The sequence below is a fragment of the Camelus bactrianus genome, chromosome 9 (genome assembly GCF_048773025.1).
Source record: "Camelus bactrianus isolate YW-2024 breed Bactrian camel chromosome 9, ASM4877302v1, whole genome shotgun sequence".
NCBI classification, from domain to species: Eukaryota; Metazoa; Chordata; class Mammalia; order Artiodactyla; family Camelidae; genus Camelus; species Camelus bactrianus.
The window spans coordinates 406,699-432,342 of NC_133547.1; the positions used below are offsets into that span (position 1 = coordinate 406,699).

At 49.4% G+C, this 25,644-nt stretch overlaps 1 protein-coding gene and 1 long non-coding RNA gene across 6 annotated transcripts; one reads left to right on the plus strand and one right to left on the minus strand.

The window, feature by feature from the left end:
* Positions 1–1,496: 1,496 nt before the first annotated feature.
* LOC141578706 (uncharacterized) lies at positions 1,497–4,514 on the minus strand. The gene is made up of 2 exons (XR_012509331.1): positions 4,381–4,514; positions 1,497–2,725 (listed from the first exon to the last, which is right to left on the minus strand). It is a non-coding gene; the product is annotated as an uncharacterized LOC141578706 (long non-coding RNA).
* On the plus strand, positions 4,481–23,786 carry LOC105074442 (uncharacterized). 5 transcript variants are annotated; one of them, XM_074370865.1, is made up of 8 exons: positions 4,486–4,846; positions 5,058–5,207; positions 5,851–5,959; positions 6,613–6,669; positions 7,164–7,252; positions 15,179–15,305; positions 15,507–15,605; positions 20,567–23,786. In XM_074370865.1, exons 3-8 carry the CDS (start codon positions 5,929–5,931, stop codon positions 22,552–22,554), a joined length of 2,391 nt encoding a protein of 796 aa, XP_074226966.1. In that variant the 5' UTR covers positions 4,486–4,846; positions 5,058–5,207; positions 5,851–5,928; the 3' UTR covers positions 22,555–23,786. The 5 variants fall into 5 exon arrangements, with proteins under 5 accessions (XP_074226967.1, XP_074226966.1, XP_010960312.1 ...); XM_074370866.1 differs by lacking the exon at positions 5,058–5,207 and having other exon boundaries at positions 4,481–4,499; XM_010962010.3 differs by lacking the exon at positions 5,058–5,207.
* The last annotated feature ends 1,858 nt before the right edge of the window (positions 23,787–25,644 follow it).

A 25,644-nucleotide genomic window follows, 5' to 3' on the forward strand; every position in this document is an offset into this window, starting at 1 on the left:
TACACTAAAAACAAAATATTGCTGAAAGAAATTAAAGAACACCTAAACAAATCGAGAAATATACTTATTTATATGTCAGAGGAGTCAATATTGTTAAGATATCAGTTTTGTCAAATTGATCTATATATTCAGTGCACTCCCAATCAAAATCCCAGCAGGACTTTTGTAGACAGGGAATCATGGAACTGCAAGGAACCTAAAATAATGAAGACAACTCTGAACTGAAGAAAGTTGAAGAGTTAGCACTATCTGATTTCAAGAATTATTATAAAGTGCATAATCAAAGCCTCATGGTATTGGTATAGAGATAGACAAATATGTCAACAGAACAGAATATACAGTCCACAGAGAAGCCCACACATCTGTGGATAGCTGATTTTTCGCAAAGGCATACAGGCAGCGAAGTGGGAAATGGATAGCCTTTTCAACCAATAGTACTGGAACAAGAGGATAGTTATTTCAAACAAAAACAAAAAAACCAAAACTGTGACCCTTACCTCACACCGGCTACAAAAATTAAGTAAAAAAATGGATCAACAATAAAAAAAAAAACCCCAATTTTTGAAAAACAGGAAAAATATTTTCATGAAAGAAAATATACAAATGACAAAGAAGCACAAGAAAAGATGTTCAACATCAGTAGTAATTAGGATATAAATTCAAACCACAGTGAGGTACCAATACACATCTGCTGGAGTTGCAGAAGTCAAAGAGACTGACCACACCAAACATTGGTGAGGATGTGGAGGAGTTGGAACGCTCATACGTGTGGTTGGGAATGTAAAATGGTACAACCACTTTGAAAAATAAAATGACAGTTTCTTTTTTTTTTTTATCACAGATTAGAACAGTTTCTTTTTTTCTTTTTTTTTTTTGACAGTTTCTTAAAATACTGAACTTACACCTACCATGTGACTCAGCCATTCTGCTCCTAGACATTTACCCAGAAGGAAATAGATGCCCATACAAAGATTTGTACCCTATGCTAATGTCATATCCGCTTTATTTATAACAGCCCTGAACTGGAAACAACTCAAATGTCCAACAACGGGTGACTGGGTAAACAAATTGTGGTAGATTCACAAAATGGAGTATTACTGAGCAATAAAATGGAATGTCCCATTGATACATGCAACAACATGGATGAATCTCAAAATAATTATGCTGAGTAAAAGAAACCAGATCCCCCCAAATAAAGAGTATGCAATGTATCGTCCCATGTGTGGAGAGATGGGAGGGAGGAACTTAAAGGGACGTGAAAAAACTGGGGATGATGGTTAGATTCATTCTCTTGATTGTGGTGATGGTTTTACAGGTTTAAACATATCAAAATTTACAAAATTATACACTTTAAATATGTGCAGTTTATCATGTGTCAGTTATACAGCAATTAAGCTGATTAGGAAGTCTTTTAGGAGAAAATACAGGATCTATTTTTAGGACTGAAATGTAGCTGAGATTTTGAAATGAAGACAAAACACAATGGAAACAAAAGATATTAAAAAAATCCTTCTTTTCTTCAAAAGACACCATAAACAAAGTAAAAGATAAGTTACGACTTAGAAGGGATATATTACTAATAAAAGATCAATGTTAAATTTATGTGAAGAACTTTTACAAACCAGCAAGAAAAAGACAAACCAAGAGAAAAATACAGGAATGAAATGAGAAATGAGAAGGTAATTCAGAGAAAACACAAATGGCTAAAAACCATGAAAAAATGCTGAGTCTCATTAGTAAGCGCACACATGTCACAATGAAATACCACTCTGTACCATGCATTTGGCAAACATTTTAAAATCTGACACTACCAAGCATTGGTGAGGATGTGGAGCAGGTGGAACTCCTAGATGTTACTAGTGGAACTATAAAAAGACGCAATCCTTTTGGAAACTGGGTGACATTTCTACCAGTTGTGGACATACTCACACCAGAGAAACCCACAAGGAGAAACTATAAGGAGACCTATACGTGAATGTTCATAGCAACATCATTTATAGGAGCAAAAACTGGAAGCCCTTTGCTTGCAAAGGTGCAAGCAGATGTCTGAATGGCTGGCTTCCTCCCTGTGTTCAGATCTTTGCTTCTCAGTAAGGCCTTCCCTGATCCTCCAGCCTCCCCTGTCACCTTTCCCTCCTTGGCTTTTAGCAGTTATCCCATCAGATATGTTACATGTTCTACATGTTACAGTTACTTCTTTACTGCTTATTCCCCTCTAGAACGTAAGCTCGATTTTTTTTCCACTACTTTATTCCCAGTTTTTTGCTTTAATGAGTATTTTTGAATGAATCCAAGTGGCTATCAAAAGTAGAGACGATGTGGGGAGGGTATAGCTCAGGTGGTAGAATGCATGCTTTAGCATGCATGAGGTCCTAGGTTCAATCTCCAGTACTTCCTTGAATAAGTAAACAAGTAAACCCAATTACCTCACCGCACACACACACACAGAAGTAGAGAGGATAAACATTGTGGTAAACTCATTCAATGGGAAACTATACAGCAGTGAAAATAAATGAAATACAGCTTCACATACCAAAAAGGATAAATACACGGAGCAAACAATGTAAGTTGCAAATGAAATCTTATGGTATCGATAGCATCTCTGTGAATGCAAAACATGCTTTGTATTGCTCTGGAATACAGACGCCTTGTAGTTTCAGGAAACACGTGGAGCGACCCACATCTCATTCAGGATAGTGGCTGCCTCTGGAGGAACCTGCGGTTTCTGTTGGAGAGGGGGAACACAGGGGTTTCAACCTGTGGGTTGATTTTTTTTCTTTTTCAGCTTAGTGTGTTCACAGGGTTTCACTGAGTTTCTTACAAGTTTATTGTTCTACATATTTTTCTTAGAAGCAAAATGAGCAGACTTCTAACATTAAATTACAGGGATGTGAGAAATTGGAGGCTGAATACTGAGCTGGTGGCAAAGAGCCGTGGAAGGCGGGGCTTCTGCGTGGTTATCAACAGTAGACAAGCATCGGGACTTTCACGTGGGGAACCCACTCCCATCGACTGTTGACCTTAGTGACTCTTGGACTCTTGGCTGGAGGAGACGAATTAATTCTAGGATTTGAGAGCGTAAGGTAACTGTGAGCTAGCTAATTTGTGCTAGTTATTTTACTATTGGTGACCCTACAAACGAGTTCATAAAATGCCCTAGGTGTTCCAGTTAACGCCTCCTGGACTCCCTCTCCCTTTACCTTTCATTCTCATCTGACTATGAGGAAGTGGAACCAGCTGGAGCCCTTCATGCGGCATGGGGTGGCCACACTTTGGGCGTCTCCCAGAGGAAGGGCATGTCCACAGAGAACCTAGATTCTCCTACTCCTCTGGTCTTTTCCCACTCAGAAAGCTCAGTAACAGCTCAGATCCCCTAATAGGGACATCCAAGACGGCTGTCCAGCCCAGCCTTTGCCACCTCGTAGCACAGAGCATAAGGTACCATCCAGCAAGCTGGGGTAGCTGAAGTAGGAGAGGGCCTGGGTAGGAGGGAAGCCAATCACTACACACCTGTAACCGTTCCCAGCCACCCTGGGTGAGCAGCTCCGCACGGAGAGGCCTCCTCTATGCCCCCCCCCCCTTTTTCTGGGTATTACAGGCTGGACTGCAGCCCATGACGCAGAACCTTGAATACACTGTCTGTTGGCTCTACTTTTAATTAAAATACTAACATGTCCACAATCTGACGGCTGATCACCACCCCCTTGGCTACTGCGTTGGTTCATGGGTCACCCCGGCCTTTCCCTCCCGGGCTCGGTCTGCTCTCTACGGAAGCCGGAGAGCTCTGGCGAGGCCGGAGCCCAGGTCTGCTCGGCCCACCTCGCTCAGGGCCGGAGCAGTGACGGCTCCCTGCAGTCGGACACTCTGTGACCACCGTGCTGTTCCCTCAGCTGACAGTCGCAACTAAGGTGAAGTGAACGGGCACGGCGAGCACGGAGCAAGGAGAAGGCGGCGGGGGCGCGGGAAGCCAGGGCCTGGGCAGGGGTGGGAGAGAGGCCTCGGTCCAGGACTCAGTTCGACTCGGTAACAAGCCACGTGGCTTCATACGTGAGGGGAAGCTCAAAGTCAGGCTCCTCATCCGAAAACAGGGCATCATAACAGCCACTTCCTTACAATCTCGCAACTGTTAAGCGACGGAGAGCGCTCGGACTCCCCCACGTTCCTCCAGCTCAGCGCGGCGACGCGAGCCGCCATCTTACGGACGGCGGGCTGATGCTCGCGAGCCGCGATCACCCAGGCGCCCCACGTCGGCCAGCGGCGGCGGGGGAGCGCGGTCCGCCGCTGGGACAGAGCCGCCCGCCCTGCCGCGGCTTCGAACACGGCGACCCGGGTCAGCGCGTCGGAGGGCGCGTTGGAGGCGGCGCAGCCCCAGCAACTTACCGTGGAGGCACTTTCGGCCCCACCGGAAGCGCGCTGCCTGGAACTACCACTCCCAGCAGCCCGCGCGGCGCGCGTCCCGGCCGACGCCGGGGGAGCGGCCGCCATTGTCCGCGGCCGAGGTGAGGCGGTCGCCCGGACGGTCTGGCTGCTGCTGCTGCTGCTGCTGCTGCGTTCGCCGCTGCCGCCGGCCGGGAGGGTCGGGAGAGGCGGCGCCTACGCTCGCGGCGGGCGCGGCGCCAGGGCGGGTCCTCGGCCCGCCTTCGGTCTGGAGGCCGCGCCGGACCAGCTAGGCGGGCCCCGGTGAACCCTGCTTGTCGGGCTTTTGTCCCCCGGGCGGGAACCGCGAGCGTACGGCCGGGCCGGGCCGAGCGCTCCCCGTGAAGCGCGAGCGAGCTTGCTCAGTCGTTCTCGAAGAGCGGCGGCGCCGGCCCGCGAGGTGGGAGGCCTGTGGCTCGCAGGACGGGCGGTGAGCATCACTTCCGAGCCGGGGTGCGGAGGAAATCTGGGGCGGGAGGCCGGGAGGCTTGAGGTGAGGACCCCTCCGAGGCCTCTCCGGGAATCCACCTTTCCATTTCTCCTGCGAGCCCGTCCTCCTCTGGCCCGGAGGGAAGTCAGAAGTGGGCTGGGGATAGCCCGGGGCGCCTGCAGACGTGCCGTGACCGGAGGACTTTGTCCAGTTGCAGACAGCGGTGCAGAATACTCAGTGTTCCGCCTCGGCGTTTGGGCGCAGATCTCGGGTCTCCCGGAGCCCAGTGGGTGTCCCAGTGCTTTGTAGACGCTCCCAGGAAGTCGCGAAGCCCTGCCAGTTGGCGTTGGTACACTCAGAGGTTGCATAAAGACCTAGAACCTGGGGAATGGGAGGAGGACGGGGTTTGGGCTCCAAATTCGGCTTTCCGTTGGCCTCTGCACCAGGAGAAAGAGGCTTGGGCCTGGCAGGTCTTTCAGGTGGTTTTTTTTGGTTTTTAAGCTAAGATTTATGTGACATGAAATTAACCATATTAGCGTACAAATCAGTGGTTTTGTTGTACGTTGAGAACGTTATGCGGTCCTCACCACTATATAACTCCAGAACATTTTCATCACCCCCTCGCAAAAAAAAAAAAAATCCAACCGTGAACCTATTAAGCGGCCACTTCCCGTTCCTCTCTCCCTCTCAGCTCCAGGCAACCATTTACATACGAAGGTTGTAGGTAGATTTTACATTAATTTTTGTTAAGTCAACAGAAAGTTACCTCTCTTGGGAACCAGAGACAAATTTCCGCTGTCTCCTCCTGGACTGTTCCCTTTTTCAGCTTATTCAAGTCACCCTTCATTTCTTTTCAGGAATTCTGTTATGTTTTGACACGTACATTCTATTTTCTTATAATGCTCCCTAGGAGTCTTTTGTTGCTTCTGTAGTTGTGTTCTCTTTATTCCCACAGGATCGTCTGTGAGAAAACCACTTTTGTCTTTTTCCACTTTTGTGACTAGGTGGGTATTGGAGCTGCTTTCTGTAATCACCCAGATCCACTGCTCCTGGGCAAGTGCCTGGTGGATTAATCCTGCAGGATGGCTGCCATCAACCCTTGGGCCTCCTGGGGTGAGTCTAAATCCCTGTTTCTTCTGGGCCTCCCCAGCAATGCCCTGCTGTAGCCAGGGGTCAGAGCTGAAGGGAGGTTGGGCTGAGGGCTTTTGGGGATTGGAAGGGATCTCTCTGACTTGGTACAGAATTAGAACTGAGTGAGATTTTTAAAAAATTGTCTGTTCATATAAAAGACAAGTGTAATTTTTGTGTATTTTATAGTCATTTCCTGAGACATTAGTTCTAAGAGATGTTTCTGGTGATTTGTGGGATTTTTTGGAAAACAGTCATACCTACAACTAAAAATTCTCTACTATTTTCATGTTTTTTTACTTTTATTATTGTTTATTATTTATATAGTATTGGTTTATAATTTAAGAACATATTTTTCAAAATTAGGTGATGTTAATTTTATCAGCTACTTTTCCAGCCATTTAAAGGGATCTATTCTGTCATATCAATAAATTTCCTGCAAGTGACCCACCTGTGCATTTCCACTATAAATTTAGCTTATGTTGGATTTTTTTTTACATGTCCCTGGGCTCTGTTTATGGAATTCTGTTATGCCCATTAGTGAGACAGGTCTCCTCTTCCGTTTTGTTGCCTTCAGTCACTAGAATTGATATCACAATTCTTTCTTTTCCTTGTCCTAACCTGATCCTCTGGTGCAGGTTTCCTTACGGACCAGTCCTGGGGGATGGCGGCTGTTGACCCGTGGGCTTCCTGGGGTGAGTCCAGAACCCATATCCTCATCAGCCACGTTGGCTGCCATGTCATGGCCTCTCCCAGCAGTAACCTGCCATTACTGGGGCTCAGAGCTTAGGAGCCAGGTCTTAGGACAGGGACGGTGGTCCAGATCTGTCTCTGTGCAGAGCTGAAGCAGGAAAGGATCAGAAGATTCCACGAGGGATTTCAGAGTGGTGACATTTCCAGGACAGGATGTATGAGAATGAATGTGTGGCCATTTAGGCCCCAGGCCCAGAAAGGCTGTAAACAGACACTGCTTCTCTGAGACAGTGCCTTGGAGCAGAGGGAGATGGTCCATGGTTTCTGTGTTGAGTCACATTCTTTAACTTCTCTGGCCCCATGTCCTTCATCTGTACCATGAGGAGGTGGGTCTTTTCCCTTGCCCGAAGGGGCGGGCCAGGATCCAGAGGTAGGATTTCTGTGGGCACACTTCAGCAGGGAGAGCTGCCTCTGTGACTTCACTTTCCTCCCCCAGCTCTGTGTCCTCAGGACGCTGCCTGGCGCATGGAGGAGACCCCTGAGGAGAGGAGGAGGGCCCCCGGGTTCCCGACAGCCCAGGCCCAGGTGAGATGGGGCTTCTGCTTTTTCCTGAGGGGTTACCCTGTTCCCTAAGGTGTTCAGGGTATCCCCAGCCATCCCAGTCAACATGGTTCCTCAGTTTACCATGGCTAGGGTTTAGGTAGAGAAGGAATCAGCCAGAATTTGATTGATTCTTGAGCGTGGGTAGGGGGAATTCAGTTTTCCATGACTGGGAGCCTTATTGTCAACCAGCCTGTTCAGAGTCCTGAGCCCCAGCTGTGCTATGGGCTGTTTGGTAGGTAAGGGACACCCCCTTTGGCTAGCAGCCCCTCCTCTCCCACCTTCGCACACGTATTCAGTGCCGGATGCAGGTTGATGCAGGGATGCTGTCCATTAAGCTCTGTGCTTGCCGGGGGTGGGTACCCCCATCCCAAGGAGCTCCCAGGCCCCTCTGCAGGGTTGGTCAGTCGGCTCCTGAGGCCTCACGAGCTGCCTGGTGCTACACACGTGGTCAGGCCCCAAAGAGCCAGAGATGCTTAGGGAGGCGCTGAGCCTGGAAGTAGCGAGCACACCTGGTGCCCTGGGAGGTGGGCAGGTCTGTATGGAGGTTGTGTGCCCAAACATCTGGGGCCCCTCTGCTGTGGAGGGGGAGGCGCCTGGGAGACGGGACACTCCTGAGCAGGGAGGTAGCTGGGACACACCAGCCTGGCGAGCAGGAAATCGGTTCCTGCGGCACCACAGGGACACACTGCATGACCAGCATCTGTGTGAAGGCTGACTGGAGTGAGATTTTAGGCCAAGGAGGCCGGGCCTGACTCAACCATGTCCTGAATGCCTGCTGCAGAGCCAGGGCACCATCCTGGTGGTAATAAAGAGCCTCAGAAGTCTTGGGAGCAGGAGACATCAGGGTCTGGAATGGGGCTGGAAAGATGCCCCTGGCAGGGGAGTGGAAAGAAGAGGGAGGTGGGAAGCAGATTCAGGCTTCAATCTGACCAGCACCCAGAAGCAAGGTGTGAGGTATGAGGGAGTCAGTCAAAGCAGGAGGACTTTGTGACTGTAAGGCCATGACGGTGGCTCCAGAGAGAAGTAGGGCAGCAGAGCTAATGGTGTTGGAGAGGTGTAGTCTCCCTCCTCCCTCCTGCCACACCCCCTGCTAGAGGCAGCCACTTAGAAAAAAACATTTTTTGTAGCAGCTTTATTAAAGTATAACTCAGATACCATAAAGTTCAACCTTTTAAAGCATATAGTTGGGTGACTTTCAGTATATTCACAGAGCTGTGCAGCCATCACCAGTATTTAATTCTAGAACATTTTCATCAAGCGAAAAAGAAGCCCCATACCCATTAGTAGTTACCCCCGTTTCCTCAGCCCCCAGCCCCCGGCAAGCACTAATCTGCTTTCTTTCTCGACATTTCATATAAAGGGAATCAGACAATACATGGCCTCTGGTGTCTGGCGACTGTCACTGTAGCAAGTTTTCAAGGCTCATCTATGTTTTATCATGTTACCATTTTTCTTCTTTCCATGGCTCAGAAGTAGCCATTTTTAACTTCTTCAGTTTCTTAGGGTTATTTCTAAATTAGGGATTTTTATCCTAATTCATCAAATTTACATAGTCTGTAATGATTCTCTGCTATGAAAGACAAAGAATAGTTTCATTACTATATTTAGGGTTTTTGTTTCTAAGTTAAAACAATGAATCATGCACATGTGAGATACTGTGATATAAAAATATTAACATCTCTGTTCAACTTTATGCCTTCTACTAAATTAAAAAATAAAAGGACCCCTCCCACAGTTTGAAAGCTGACTGGTGAAGTCCATCGTAGTAACTGCCACCACCCATGGCAGCGCTGCTGTCTCAGGGAGACAGAAAGGCCTGAACCTCAGGATGCAGGGAGGTGGCTGTCAGGCGTCAGAACCTGGGCGGCTGTGGTGTTAGCTGCTGTTACAGGGTGCAATTGGTTTTAGATTCTGTAACAGTTAATAGGGAAGCTAGACTAGGCTGAAGGATGAGCCCTGATCAGTCGCTGGGGATCAGAAGTTAGCTGTAGTGAACTGACATGAAGTTCTGAAAACCACTGTGCTGTACTCTGCTGTCAGTTTATGTGAGGGTTTCTGAGAATTACTAGCCAAGAAATGGCAAGAGAATAAAAATGGAGAATTAAAATAACATCGCCCTGCAGTGTCTGAAGAGTTGTGATTCCTAAGCACATATTCCTGGCCCCATCCCCGCACTCACTTTGGATCTCTCCCTGGAAACTCAAGAGCTGATTATGTGAATTTTGTGTTAAGTGAGGTCTTCAGGAACACAAGTGAGTGCCCCTTATCCCTCTATTGTCCCCTCCGAATTAAGCATTGAAATAAAGCATTCATCTGGTGAAAAACGTCAAATGCTGTCATCCCTTGTTACCTGAACAGTCTGATCTTAGAAACAGTTTGGATAGTGAAGTTTCAGCTAGTTGGAGCACAGGTCCCATTATGTTGATGAATGGGGGAATAATAATATCCCAGCCCATGTAAACCCCCCGCCAGCCTCCCCAAATGTGAAAACTCTCAAGGCCCTCTAACCACCAAAGATTTGTACACAGTAAACATTCACAGAGAACACCAGTAGTTGAATACTCTGCCCCTATCCTTGATTGTCTCTAGGATGAGCACGATCTAGTTATGTTTTTCTTCTCTGCAAAGTTTGCCCTAAAACCTTAATAAATAAGGAAATTGTGGAGATGCCAGAGTCCATCTGAATGTACCCAGGTTCCATGAAGGGGCAAATTGTCAGAGAATTCAGGTAATGCAGGAGCAGGCAGATGAGATCTTGTCAGCAAGCAGCCAAGACCCAGCTTGGCACCCCTGTACCCTCCGTTAAGCCCTCCTGTGTGCCAGCGGATTGCTCATAAAGTGCTTTAGAATGCCTGGGCAAATGTTCATATGTGTGTACAAAGCAGTACATCTAAAAATGTTTACAAGAATGTGGGTGAAACATCTTTGCAACTCATAGCAGATGGTATTTGGAAAGTGGGAGTTCAGGTGAGGGGGTTACAGGGGAAGTGGAAGGGCTCACTGGTACCCCAGACTGGGCCCTCAGTCCTGCCACCTTGCCCTGAGCATTAGGTCGCAGTGATACCGGCATCTCGTCTCCCAGCCCCACCTCTTGTCTCCACAGCCTGTCTTCTGCCATCTCTCCTGTTCCTCACCAGCCTCAGTTTTGCATTCTTCTCTGTATCCCTAAGGCCTCCATGATTTGTGGGCCCCAGCAGAGGGCATGTTCCTCTGGGAGTCTTTTTTCTTGCTGTTTGGCAGTCCGTGGGCCCTTCAGTTTTTGGTGACATCTCAATTCTGGAAATCTTTCTTTTTAAAATTTTTATTTTGACAAATCCCATAATTGCAGAAAAGTACAAGAAGTGATTAAACATCCCCATCACTCCAAATGAACAGTGCTCAGTGTCTGCCACGTCTGCTTTGCTTTCCTTTTTAGTCCCCAGTAACATTCCCTCCCCACCCTCCTCAGGGTGACCCCTCAAGATGGCGCGCACAGCTGGTCCATTTTCACACAAGTAGGCAGTAAATCACGTAGGCATTGCAAGTTGAATAACCTCTTCTTTTTAGACAATGCTTTTTCTACATGGAACTTTTCTACACCTCTCTGCTCACTCGGGCAGGTTTGAGGCCCATCCATGTGAAGGTAGAGGTCAAGCACGTTTCTTTTGTCCCATCAGAGAAGTGGGCTTGGTTCGTTTCTTCTGTCCTCCCTCCCTCCACCGTTTTTCCTGTTGCAGACGGCCGGTAGGACATTCTTGGAGTTCTGTGTGCATACGTGCATGTGCCCCAGAAGCAGATTTCTGCTGAATTTCATGGGGCGTGTGTGTTTCAGTATGACTAGTGCGGCCTCGTGGCTCTGAAGAGGTAAAGCCCTTCTCAGTCTCACACTCTGGGAGGAGGTGCCTGTTTCCCCACATTTCTGCTGATACTTGACAGTATTGGGTGTTTTAATTTTTGCTTACCTCAAGACTGAAAAAGTTTTATTTTAATTTGTATTTCCTTGATTGCCAGTGAGGTTGAATACCTTTGCATGTAGTTACTGCCCATCTGTGTTTCCTTCTCTCTGTGTGCCTCCCCATCCCTAGGTTTCTGTAGACTCTGACTTCCTGTTAAAGGGACATTTCATGCTTTCTGGCTCCTGCCTTTGGATTGTGTGTATGGGTTGTCTTCTAATCTATAGCTTGTCCTCACTTTGGTGTCTTATCAGAGAGGTGTTTTTTGGTGAGTTTTTGTCAGAAATACCTGTTTATGGCTGGTGTTTGTGTCTTTTTAAAAGAAGTCCTATATTTTTAAAAAAATTCCCTCCCGTCCTTGTCTTTTATATTTTTATGAGGTCAGCTGTTACATGGCCTCCTGACCTGATTACTGTGTCTTCTTCATATTCTGTGAATTCTTTCCTGTGTTCTGAGCCTCTCACGTCCTGTCCTGTTTTATACGGAGACTCCAATCCAGGAGTTAGAATTACAGCTCATTGAAAGTTGGATGCAACCGCTGCCTGGATTCTGTCTTGGCCGCCACGTTCGGTCTCCAGCTGAGCAGCAGGTGTCCTTGCGTGCGCAGGGGCCCTCTGGTCCATCCGTGTTTCCCAAAGAAGAGCTGTGAGGCTGTGTCTGACAGTTGTGCTTGGTGCAGCTGAGCTGATCTGGTGCCTTATCAATTTGCCTCCCTCCCTCCCTGTGTCTGTCTGTTTGCGTCTCTCTGTCTCCTGACAAGTCTCACTCTAAACTCCATGGGCCTGGGTGGGCCGAGATCACCAGGTCGGTTCTGCTTCCAGTTTTGTGAGTGCACAGCTGGCTGTCAGGCAGAGACCTCACTCTTCTCCCTGTGTTGGGCTGAAGAGGGCTCAGCTCAGGGGTGGTCACTCACCTGGGCAGCGAGACCCTCCCACACTCTTGAGTCTCAGAGGGTCCGGGGAGTTTTGCCCACAGGGTGGAATGGCTGGCAGGGAGGTGGGGCAGCTGGTAAAGCCCACCTGAGTGTGGACCTGACTGTCACTCTGCCTTCATTTTAGCTCAGAGCCCAGAGCCTCTCCTGGTCCTTCTCCTGCAACCCCTTCTAATGTGCAGCTGGGGCCTCTGCTCTGCTGCTTCGGTTGGCCGTGCTGCCACCTGCCCCCTGTCCTGCAGGAGTGTGCAGACTGCTACATGCCAGCAGCCTCATCTCTTCATTGGTGCAGTGTCTTTTACTTTCTTAAAAAACTTTAGATTTTTAAACCCTACATTAGCTTCCTGTTGCTGCTATAACAGATTACCACAAACTTAATGGCTTAGAGCAGCATGAATTTATTCCCTAGTTCTGGAGCTGAGTCTGTGTTCCTTCTGGAGGCTCAGGGAGAATCTTCCTCCCTTCTTCGCTGGCTCCTAGAGGTGCCTGCATTTCCTGGCTCATGGCCCCTCCACTTTCATTGTGCATCACATTGACCTCTGCTTCCACCCTGTCATTTTCTCTGATGCAGGCCCTCCTGCCTGTCACTGGTCCAGACCCTTGTGATTACATTGAGCCCAGCGGGTCATCCAGGATCATCTCCCCATCTCAGCGTCCTTAGTGGAACCACATCTCTGCAACATGATCTCTTTTGTTAGATTAAAGTAGCAGTTACTAGGATGGTTACGTCTTTGGCAGGACCATTAGTCAGCTGACCACAGGCACCCGTATTCACCAGCCTTAGCAACTGTCACCTTTCAGCTTTCTGCCTTTTCATCTATTCTGGCACAACCTTTTTATTTTTATATAAAAAAAAAAAGTATTTTAAAGCAAACCTCAGATACTGTATCATTTTACCCGTAAACAGTTCTGTGTGTATATCTGAGACATACATACCTTTTAGAAGATAAACATTGCTTTCATCACACCCAGCAAAATTAACGGCGGTTCCTTAGTGTCACCTAATACCCAGCCCACGTTCGGTTTTCCCCACTTGTCCCCAGTGTCTTTTGCAGTTGGTTCATTCAGATCAGGACCCCAGGGAGGACCACACATTGCATGTGCTTCGTAGGCTGGAGAAAGCAGGTCGCCTGTCTTAGGGTTTCCCTGATTTTTGCCCCTGTGGCGTCATTGAATGTTCCTCCATCCCTCCGACTCCTGTTGTCTGGCAGTTGGGCTGCAGCAGATTCAGACTTTGTATTTTGGGTGTGCGTGCTTGATGGGTGGTGCTGGGTCCTTCCTACTGTGTGATGCCAGTGGGCTCGGGATGTCTGGTTGCCCCACTGCAAGATGCTGTGACGGATTATTGGGTGCCGGTGTTGTCGGCCTGACCCCTCCATCGTAAATTCCCCTGCGGGCCGTTCACCCGTGGTTTCACAGTCATTGATGTTCATGGCCAGTGTGCACTTTCTTTTAGGGTTTGCAGAATCTCTGATGATTTCATTCCTTCTGAGATTCTTAGGTGTAGTTCTTTTGTTCCTTTTTAAGTGTGTGTGTGGGGGGGGTCCGTCGGGGTCTTGGGAGGGCTGGGAGGTGAACGTGTGGTCCGTCCCCCAGCTTGACAGCTGCCGGGGTGTGGGTTTGGAGCCGACCGAGTAGATGGCGCCCTCCAGGGAGGTTAGGTGGCAGGAGAGGAGCCCCCGGGAGGAGCGCGGGGGCAGGAACAGGGCCCTCTCCCAGCTGGTGCACTGCTCTACCGGTTAAGTGTTACATTTAAGTAAAAAGTTTACGTTACCCCAAAACGTAGACGCAGCAGCCGTCACAGAAACGGAGGCCCGGGCCGGTCTGTGAGAGGGAACCCAAGAAATCGGCGTAAAGGAGTCCGAGGCGGGGGAGGGCTTCCCCGCGGGAGGTTGGGGCGCGCAGTTTCCAGTGGTTTTTGGAGTAAGGGACTCGCTGGAGCAGAGCCAGCGGTGTGGACGGGAGGGGGGCGGCTCCGACGCGCGGAGTCGGAGTCGGTGCTGGAAGACCCAGCACGGGGCGGCCCGGCTCAGAGATGCCGGGCTGCAGGGGCCCGGAGAGGAAGGCGGTAGGCTGGGGGGGGGGGGGGCGGGGCAGAGGCGAGACGGGCGGGGCGCGCTGCACGCGTGCGGTTCCGCGGGCGCTCGTCCCGTGGGTCTGCGCCGACGTGGAGGGGGCACCGAGCGCGCAGGCAGGCCAGGAGGGGCCCGAGAAAGGAGGAGGGGATGTGGGGTTTGTAGCTCACCCGCCACCCGCACCTCGAGGGAGGGCGCGACCCCACCCCACCTCGGAAAAGCCCAGATCCCCGGGCTCACGTTGACTGCTTCACAGGACTGTAAGGGTTAGGATTCACTGCAAAAATCAGACTTCCCTTTGTTTTTCTGTGGGTATTCCCGGTTTTCCTTTTCCTAAAAGCACCAGTTTGAACTTGTAAAAACTCAGAGTGCTTTGACAGCAACTGTAAGTGATTCTCCTTGACTTGGGCTGCTCTGCACAGGCAATCCTGTCTCACAACCCACCTCTAGTTCTCCGGCTGGAGACAATCTGGGAGTGGAAACTTCTCCGCTGTGCCCGGGAAGACAGGCTCTGAGTGTTTGGATCACCCTTCCAGGTCCGCGATCCCTGTGGAGCATATGCCACCCCCAGGTTCTCTGGTCTGTGACCAGGGCTCATTATCTGTGTCCACTCTGGTCCAGGTCTTGTCAAGTGTCTGCAGCTCCAGAGAAGCAGGGGGCTTGCCCTGGTGGGAATCCTGCCCACACTCGCCAGTGTTACCAGAATTGCGCAAGGCGCTTAGGAGAGACCTGCTCATCTTTACTGTCGTCATTGTGGGCCCAGATACCTGATTCCCTAAGTGTACATCCCAGATGCAGGGTCCCCAGGGCTCCCAGTGAGACCTGAGCCAGGCCAGGAATATGGAACGCTTCCAGGGCAGACAGTTCCTCTACATCCTGTCCCCTCCCCAGGGCTATCAGCCTCATTCCACCCCCAGAAAACACGGGAAGGGGTAACTCCGGGCTGAGGAGGAACATGTGTGTCTTTTAGGAAACTGTGACCTTTAAGGACGTGGCTGTGGACTTCACCCAGGAGGAGTGGGGGCAGCTGGACCCTGTTCAGAGAACCCTGTACCGTGACGTGATGCTGGAGACCTATGGGCACCTGCTCTCTGTGGGTAAGGCGGGCGCTGCACAAGTAAACGAGGCTGCCGCCCTGCAGTACCTTCTGCTGTGTGTTTACAGCTCGCGGGGGCCTCACAAGGGCTGAGGTGGTGATGAAATCCCTAGTGCTCATAAGGCATGTCGTGAAGTCTTTCACGAGGAACAGACAGGAGGGTTACTGGCCACACTTATCCGTGCTTTTCCTCCACGTGCAGGGAATCAGATCGCCAAGCCCGAGGTCATCTCCCTGCTGGAGCAAGGAGAAGAGCCGTGGTCCATGGACCGGGTGTATCCCCCTCAACGCACCTGTCCAGGTGAGAGCAGGCCCCAGGTGGGAGTGGGGAGCCTTCCTCCAGGCCTCCTTGTTGGAGACACAGGTGAGACCATGAGGACGCCACTGCCTCGGAGACAGCCGCAGCCACTCCCGAGGAGCTGTGTCCCTCGTACTGACTGTTTTCCTGCCGTTGAGTCAGAGCAAGGTGCCCCTCTTTCTACCAGGGTAACTGTCTGTAAGGGTTCCCTCCTCACCCCTACTCTCCCTTCCGCTCCAGTGCCTCTCATCCTGTCTTCTCTCCCTTTCTCCTGGGTGACTTCTCCTCATTTACCTGCTTTTTAATTTTTTATTGTTAAACTTACAGCCTATAGTCACAGACTGTTCTTTAAAAAAAAAAACCAAAAACGGTTTTTTTGTATAGATACTGTATTCACATGGTTAAAAAAGCTCAAAGCTGTATAAAATGTGTAAACTGATAAAAACCCATACTCCCTCCTCTTGCCCACATTATCTTTATCCCCCAGACACACACACACACACACACACACACACACACACACACACGTACACACAGGTGGCCACTTTCTTTTTACAAAAATCTTGGGTTGTTTTATTAGTGATTGTCCTGGGAATTGTAATTAACATCCTAATTTATAACAATCTAGCTTGGATTACTATTAGTTTAATTTTGATAGTGTATAAAAACTTTGCTTCTGTGTAGCTCAGTCCTCCCCCTTTTGTGCTATTATTGTCACAGATTACATTGTACATTTGTGTCCCTTAACACAGGTTTATAATGATTGTTTTCTGTAGTTGTATATTAAATCAGATAGGAAACAAACAAAAAATGCCTTTGCGCAGTCTTGCTGTGTTACCTGTGTAGTTACCTGTATTGGTGGTCTGTATTTCAAGTTACGTCTAGTGCCCTTTTATCTCAGCTAAAGAATTTGCAGCATTTCTTGTAGGGCAGGTTTACTAGCAGCAAACCAGAGTTTTCTTTATCTGGGAATGTCTTGATCACTCCATTTTTGAGGGATAGCTTTGCCAGATATGTATTTGATGATTGACACTTTTTTCTCTCCGGCCACTGTGGTCTCTGATGAGGAGGAGGCTGGTGGTCTGGGTGAGGGTCTCTGGTGTGCGATGACTTGCTTCTCCTGCTGCTTTCAGGATTCTCTCTTTGGCTCTGGGAGTTTGAGAGCGGTGTACGCAGGTGGCCGTCTAGATTGCTGGGAGCAGGGCAGAACTTCTCACAGCTCCTCTGGGCATCCCACTCCTCCACTTCTCTTTTCACTGTTTTGGTTTGTGCATTTGGTTTGCTCCAACTGTCTTCCATCATCTCAGACAGTAGCGCCTGTAAGTGTTTGACAAATACCTACTTCCTAGAGGTTTTTAGGACTGTGCAAGTTCCCAGCAAGCCTTTCGAGTGGGGTCTCCCGGGGACCCACCAAGCAGGTCAGATGGTGACTGCCCTTTGGGGCGAGGCTTTGGGGAAGCTCTAACTCGGTCTGCTCCTGCAGCACCAGAGACGCGGGCTGCTGTTTTCTAGTTGCTGCTGCTGAGCTCAGGAGTCAGAGATGGGTTTAGGGTGAGTTAGAATACCACAGAACTCAGCTGTTTTCCTTGAATAAATTCCCCTTGGGTTGCTGCAAGGCTTTGTTAATTTATAGAATTCTGAAGAAATTTATTCTGTCAGTTTTTGCCAGCTTTATGGTTGCTTTTCCAGAAGGGTGAGATTTCAGAGGTCCTTACTTTGCCATTTTCGCTGAGGTTTTGCCCAGGTTAGTTACTTTCAGTGATTTCTATTGTTTGTTTCCAGAGTCTCTTTATTCAGCTGCAGGCACATAGGTGTGCGTGGTTACTGTTCACCTTGCCAAAAGTGGGACAGAGCACATCGTTCTGCGTCATGCTGCTTTTAACTTGACGGTGTGCCATGGCCTCCTTGAGTCCTGAAGGTGGACGTCTTCCCGTCCAGTCTACCAAAGTGGGCTTTTGTGGAGTCTTCCCCATTGCCCCCATTTAGATCTGAAACCTCCCACCAAGGACTCGTGAATTCCAGTAGCTTTAACTGTCCCACCATCTTGCTGGCCAGTCTCTGTAACCATCCTGGGCCCTGCAGCTCCACCGCTGCCATCGTTACACTTGTACTGCCCTGCACATCATTCGGCTGCCTCCTTGATCTCAACAGAACCAGGAACCCCAGCTCCTCCTGAGATGTGCGTCCATTGTGCTGGCCGTCTGTGAGTCCTGCGTGCTGGACATTTGGAAGCTGCCCTGACTTCCTGCCCTTTCTTCTCTGAGGAGTAGTCTCCCTTCTGCCTTCCGAGGCTTTCTTCCTCTGAAGTGCCCACTGTGTCATTCTTCCTCCACCGACATCCCCGCCACGTGCTTCCCCATAAAATCCTAGCTCAGGTTGATGAGTGCATTGTTATTTGTTACTAGCTTCCTCAGATGTTAACTCTGGATTTATGCCCCTGGAGTCGTCCATTACGAGGGCTCTGCCAGTAAACCTACAGTGACTTGAGTTGCCTTTTAAATAACTCAGCTGAGATTTGAAGACCTTCCAGTTTTTTGTTATTTTTCTCTTTTCCTGACTAGCTCCTACAGTTCACTCAGCTGGCTTCCTGAAGGCCCCCCTCACATTTCAGTCGCATCGCCCAGGCCTTTGCTCATGCCCCGCTAGCAGGCTGCCTGTGCCGGAGCCACGCTCAGAGACTGAGCTCATGCCATTTCTCTCATGTGAAACCTGCCTTGATTGTTTCTGTCGGTGCTGGTCTCCTCCGACCTCCCACGTACTTAGCGTCTGCAACCCCACAGTCTGTTCATAGCTGTTCAGATTGTTCTTTCATCACATAGATTATAAGTTACAGGTGGAGGAGACACTCTAGCTGTGAGTACTGAGTATAAAGCTGGACAGGAATTGCTTATTTGGTCACTGACTTGGTCAAGTACCATTTTTGAAAGTTTCTACTGGAAGAATTCAAAAGCTGTGTGAAAATCATTCCCTGACATCTAGGGGCTAAGCTTGGGATTGGTAATAAATGCCAGTTCTTCAGCAGAGAAGGATCCCTGTTGTAATGGATTTGGGTAGTAAAAAGGGGGCGGTGGTGTATAGAGAAGAAAGAAGACAAGGGTCTAGGTCCTGCTGGGTACTGCAGCTTTAGCCCCTGTGGTGTGCTGAACAACGACCCCCCACCAAAAATGTCCGCTTCCTGTACTTGTGCATAGGGTGCCTTATGTGGCAAAGGGGGTTTTCAGATGTGAATGAAACCCTGGGTCCTGAGATGGAGAGATTGTCTTGGATTATATGGGTGGGCTCATTGTAATCGTGAGGCCCTCACGAGAGTGAGTCAGGAGTATCAGACGCAGGTATAACTGACAGGAGCAGAGGTTGGAATGATATTCTTTGAAGATGGGAGAGGAGCGACAAGCCAAAGAATGCAGGCAGCTTCTAATGCTGGAAAAGGCATCAATGAGGATTCTCCCCTGGAGCCTGCAGAAGAAAGCTAGCTTGATTTTAACCCAGTAAAAAGCCATCGAGGACTTCTGACCTCCAGCCTGTAAGACAGTGAATTTGTGTGCTCATCAGGCGCTGCATGTGTGGTATGTGTCACAGCAGCGAGAGGGCACTGATTCAGACCCCTCCCACTGTTGAGGGGCCGACACTCAGCAGTGATGAGAGGTGGCTCCCACGTAATGGATTTGCCAGACCTTTCGCTGGATTCTCAGTCCCATGTAATCCTGGGAAGGGTCCTCTAAGGATAGTGGCAGAGCGGGGGCTTCCGCGAGCTGCAGCCTGACAGCCCGTGTGTGTCTGTCTCACTGCGTCCTCCCAGCCTGCAGGTGGCGCTGGTGTGGGAAGCACTGTAGCGGTGCCCTTAAAGCCTGTGGTGGCTGCCCTGGGGCAGATGAGTTCTGTGTTACTGACGGCACCGTCTGTGGCGTGGGAAATGCTGTGACAGCTCGAAGCTTCTGTTGGTGATGCTTTCTCTTATCCCAACCCCTCCTTTTTCTGGCAGGTGTCACAGTAGTGGAGCAGTAAGGACCTTATAGCACAGAAATGAATTAGCACACTTGAGTAACTTAAACGTTAGTTGCTGAGGGGCTGGTTGTACATCTTTCTTTTTTTCAAGCCAGTTAATTTCTTAGTTTTCACCTGAATTGTGTTGGGACCCTCCAGACCACCCCCAGGTTCAGCGATTCACTAGAGGGACTCCCTGGACTCAAACATTATACTCAAGATGATGGTTTATGACCTTTGTGAAAGGACACAAGGCAGCATCAGCCAGGGGAAGGTGCAGGGAGCAGGTCCAAAGGGGACCGGGTGCAGGCTTTCTGCAGTCCTTTCCCAGTCCCTTTGCACAGGACACGCTTAGTTCCTTCAGCAAGGAGCTGTGACAGTGTGTGTGGCGTGTCATCGACTAGGGCAGCGTGCCTGAGCCTTGGAGCCAGGTGTTTCCCGGGGGGTTGGCCATTTAGGCACACATGGCTGACTGTAATCACGGAGGCTGCAGAACCCTGGAAGGAAAGCAAGTGTTCATAAATGACGTTGTTTGTACAGACCGTCTAGAGAAATTGGCTCAGTGTGCTTCAAGGCCTTACGCAGGCAAAACTCTCACATGAGTTAGAACATTCCAAGGTCTCAGTTCCTAGGAGTTGGCCCAGGGAGTCATGAAACAGGCCTTTTTAGCAATGTGCAAAGTTTGAGCAACTCAGGTGTGCAGAGTTAACTCCTTCCTGCACACCCTTATTCTGGTCCTCTTTTCCTGGGAAAATACTCCTATATGGGTTTTATTCGTATTCAGCGCACACTGTAGTCTGGTAACCACTTTGATTCACTTTTTACTCACTATTACAATCTTTCTCTGGGTTGCAAGTCTATTTGGAAACAAGTTCCCACTTGCCTTCTCAGTAAATTGGACAATAAATCTTACCTTTTCCATTTTGCTCTTAGAGGTTCTTTCTCTGTGCTCTCATGAGGTTTTTTTCTGTTTATTTCAGAGTGGATGAGAAATCTTGAAAGCAAAGCATTGATCCCAACACAGAGCATTTTTGAGGAGGAACGGTCCCATAGCCTGAAGCTGGAGAGACACATATGGGATGACCCCTGGCTCTCCAGGTTAGAAGTTCTGGGATGTAAGGACCAGTTAGGAATGTGTCACATGAACCGGAGTACAGCTGTGAGGCAGACGGTCTTCATGCAGAAGCAAGTGCTGTCTCAGAGAAGCTCTGAGTTCTGTGAACTTGGGGCTGGGTGTAGCCAGAGCTTAAACATTGTTCCATCTCAGAAAGTTTCTCAAGTAGAACATTTCTATAAGCCTGATACAAATGCTGGAAGTTGGAGATGTAACTCAGCCATAATGTTCACAGATAAGATTACCTGTGAAAACAGTGAGTGTGACGGAGCCTTCTGCCAGTCCGTGCAGCCTGCTCAGCCTGCAGGGCTGCACGCTGGAGACAGCCATCTCACGTGTACGGATGCCGTTAAATCTTTGAATCATATACTGCATTTTGGTGACCATGTGGGAATGCATACAGGAGAAAAGCTCTATGAATATAAGGAATGCCATCAAATCTTCAACCAGGGCCCATCATTCAGTGAACATCCAAGACTTCATATTGGAGGAAACCAGTATGATTACAAAGAATATGAGAATATCTTTTACTTCTCATCCTTTATGGAACACCAGAAAATCGGTACTGTTGAGAGAGCATGTAAGTACAACGAATGGGAGAAAGTCTTTGGGTACGATGCGTTCCTTACACAGCACACGAGCACTTACACTGCAGAGCAACCCTACGAATATAATGAGTGTGGGACGTCTTTCATCTGGAGCTCCTACCTTATCCAACATAAGAAAACTCATACTGGAGAGAAACCCTACGAATGTGATAAATGTGGAAAAGTTTTTCGGAATCGTTCGGCCCTTACTAAACATGAACGGACTCACGCTGGAATAAAACCCTACGAATGTAATAAATGTGGAAAAGCCTTCAGCTGGAATTCTCATCTTATTGTACACAAGAGAATTCATACGGGGGAGAAACCTTACGTGTGTAACGAGTGCGGAAAGTCTTTTAACTGGAACTCCCATCTCCTCGGGCACCAGAGAACTCACACTGGAGAGAAGCCGTTCGAGTGTACCGAGTGTGGGAAGTCTTTCAGCTGGAGCTCGCATCTCATTGCCCATATGCGAATGCATACCGGAGAGAAGCCCTTTAAATGTGACGAGTGTGAAAAAGCTTTTAGGGATTACTCAGCCCTCAGTAAACACGAGAGAACTCACTCTGGAGCAAAACCATACAAGTGTACCGAGTGTGGGAAATCCTTCAGCTGGAGCTCCCACCTTATTGCCCACCAGAGAACTCACACGGGAGAGAAGCCCTATAACTGTCAGGAATGTGGCAAAGCCTTTAGAGAGCGTTCAGCCCTCACTAAACATGAAATAATTCATTCTGGAATTAAGCCCTATGAATGTAATAAATGCGGCAAATCCTGCAGCCAGATGGCTCACCTCGTTAGACATCAGAGGACTCACACTGGAGAAAAGCCCTATGAGTGCAACAAATGTGGAAAGTCCTTCAGCCAGAGCTGTCACCTTGTCGCGCATCGGAGAATCCACACTGGCGAGAAGCCCTACAAATGCACCCAGTGTGAACGGTCCTTTAACTGTAGTTCTCATCTCATTGCGCACCGGAGAACTCATACTGGAGAGAAGCCATACAGGTGCAACGAGTGTGGGAAAGCATTTAACGAGAGCTCTTCCCTTATCGTGCACCTGAGGAACCACACTGGAGAAAAGCCCTACAAGTGCAACCACTGCGAGAAAGCCTTCTGTAAGAACTCCTCGCTCATCATTCACCAGAGAATGCACAGCGGAGAGAAGCGCTTCATCTGCAGCGACTGCGGGAAGGCCTTCAGCGGCCACTCAGCCCTGCTGCAGCACCAGAGGAACCACAGTGAAGAGAAGCTCTGTGCGTTGAATTGATGCGAGATGCTCCTTTTACTGTACATGTGATAACACATTCGGAAGCCCTCTAAGCCTAATCAAGAGGGGTGTTTTCAGTAAGACTTGACCCCTCACTTATCAGTAGAAGTTTCCTTTGTAGAAGAAACCTGTGAATGAAAAGAACAGGCAGTGGCCTTCCACCAGGCCTTATTCTTACTTAAAAGCAAACAGTTGCAGAGAACAAGTCCCCAGACTCCCCTCATGACCTGCGGAGGTCCTGCCTGAGGAGCACGGACGTAGGGAGTGAGACGCCGGCTAGTGAGAGATCTCTGCCCCTTGTGGGTCAGAGTGTGCTGTTAAGGGAGGAACTTTCTCCTAGGGAGCGTTTCAACTAGAAATGCACTGTTTTGTGTCAGGCTGCGGTATTGGATGGAAGCATCACAATAACGTTTTGTCATTATGGAAACAGATTTTCCTCTGAAAAGGGGTAGGTTCTGGGTGCCCTTTAGCGAATAGAATATGGAAAACTAAATCTGAATTTAAGAAAAAATAATATTGAATGGGATGTTTACTGATGATCAAGATTAACCTTAGAAAAGCTTAGTGGATGAGATTACTAATGATGGAAATGTCATTGCCCAGAAGGATGAAACTGATGCTGTTGAAACAGGAGGTGGTGCTTCGTAGCTCACTGTGTCAGTGTCCTCGGTTTGTGACTCACTCCTGCGTTGCTGGACAGGTAGTTTGTCATTTGTTCCAGGCAATCACTGTGAGTTATGATTATGGACGCTGCATCAGTATCCGTGACACGAAGGAATAAAAAGGACACAAAATTGTTTATAAATATCTACTATAACATCCAAAAAGTGTATATGGAAAAGGGCTGGAAAGACCCATGGATAAATTAACCCAGTTAATTTAAGATTTTTTTTAAAGTTTTACAAACACAGCACTTACCACGTGCTAGGCTTTGTTTTAAATGCTCTTCAAATATTAACTTGTTTGGTCCCCTTAGTTCTCTGAGACAGGTACTGTCACTATCCCAGCTTTGCAAATGGAGCAACCGAGGCAGAGATGATGAGAAACCTAGCGAGGGACACCCAGGAAGGAGTGGAGCCGAGATCGTTTGGCTCCAGAGCTCATGTTTTAACCACTATGTTATGCTGCCTCTGCAGTGATTGTTTTTTCCCCTAATGTTTTTAAAAAAAAAAAAAATTTGTTCAGTGTTTCTATAGTAGATATTTGATAATAAAAATCAAATTCCTAAACAATGTGAAATAAAGGTACCTGGCTCTCTGTCCTGCTGGATTTCTGCTAAAGACGAGAGCTGAGCTCCTTTTGGAAAATGAAGTCTGGATTGGACGTTCGGAATCACTGCATTTCTGAGACCTGGGTCTCACCACCTACACCCTGAGGATTACAGCAGAGCCAGGGCTGGAGGACTCACCAAAGGTTTGGGCAAGTCAGAGGAGTGCCCCTCGTGAGGCAGAGGGCAGGAGACACCTCTGCCGGGGCGGGGGGGTGGGGGGGTGGGGGTGGGGTACCGTTTCTCAAGGTCTCCCTTGAATTCAGTGTTTATGTTTTCTTTAACTTCTCCAGTTGAAAAGATCGCTTGATAGTAAGGAGGATTCAGAAAGGGAGGGAGCTGATGGGTCCATAACAAAGTGAGGAAGTTTCTCTGAGTGCTCAGAGGGGAGCGGGGATAGGAGAGGATGGACAGCGAACCCAGGTTGTCTGATTTGGGGGCCCCGGAGGACCTTGTAAGCCGTGCAGTGCCCACAGGCATCCCGGCAAGTTCCTGTGTGACTGTATTACCAGGCCTACTGTCTTTTAAGAAGCATTTCTGAAGGGGCCTCCTGGATTTCTACAGGGCCTTTCTAAAAGGGTCCGGGACCCTGCTGCTTCCAGGGGTGTTCCCTGCCTCCTGCCTCCTGGCTCACAGCCTTGTATGTGTCCAGGACTCCCGGGTCCCCTCTGACTCCCTGACTTGAACCCACATGTGCTCAGTTCATTGCCTTCTGACCCCCGTTCCACCCTCCCTGACTCTGAACCTGCCGGGCGGGGTGGGCCCTCTCCGTTCAGCCGTCAGGACTCTGCCTTGACCTTCCTGCTGTGGCTGGAAGCTGGGTCTCCCCTCTGCAAGGCACCGCTTAACGATCCTTCCAGGGAGGGGCTGCCTTCTACCTGTCTTCTTCACTTGCTGCTTCTGGACTGTTCTTCCTCCCTCCCCTGGAGCTCAGTCCTGACCCAGGGGACACCGGGCCCTCTCGTCACTCCTGCTCCCCCTGTCGCAGTCACCCTGTGAGTGGGTCACTCGCCCACGAAGGGTTCAGCTCCTGCTCTGCGGGACCTGCAGCGACCCCCATCATAATGCTTCCTGATCCCTGTGTCCATGTGGACACTTTCCCCGTGTTCTGCCCTCACAGCTCTTTGACCTCCCTGCGTGTGGTTTTGTGACCCGCCCCGCAGCGGCCCGTCACTCCCAGGGCCATCCCTAGGGCCATTCCATTACCCGTGACGACACCCGCGCCCCCGTCTGTTTCCAGCACCTCTTCCTGAGCTAGTCGGCTGCTTAATACCAACGTTCCAGCAGTCCCTTGGCTGAACCTCTCACACTCAACCCCAGTGGATGGCTTTGCTTCCTGTTTCCCCGGGACAGCGGACGCTGTCAGCGGAGGCCTTCCGTAGCATCCTTCCTCCGCCTCCCCTGGCCTCCCGTGATGCCCATGCCCTCCCGCCAATGCCTGTGTGTGGAGCGGCTGGGTCGGCACCAGAGCCCTGACCGCTGCCCCCGGACGCCCTCCCGCAGGCGTCCCTTATCTCTCATATCATCGGGCTTTCCCTGTACTGCATTCTTCCCATCGACAAGCGCACATACTTAAAAAGAAAAACAACCTCTTGTTCCTATGTCATTCTCTGCTTGGTTTCAGAAAGCAGGACGTCTCAAGGGCTGTGTGTCCTTGCTGTCCCCACTCCCTTTCCATTCTTTCCTGAATCCCGTGGTTGATTCTGTCTTCTTCCCAGACGCCGTCATCAGCATCTCAGACTCTCAGACAGTGGATCATGTCCTCCTTGAAATACGTTCACCTGGCCTTGGGGACTTGCCTCCTGCCCCTCTGGCCTTCATTT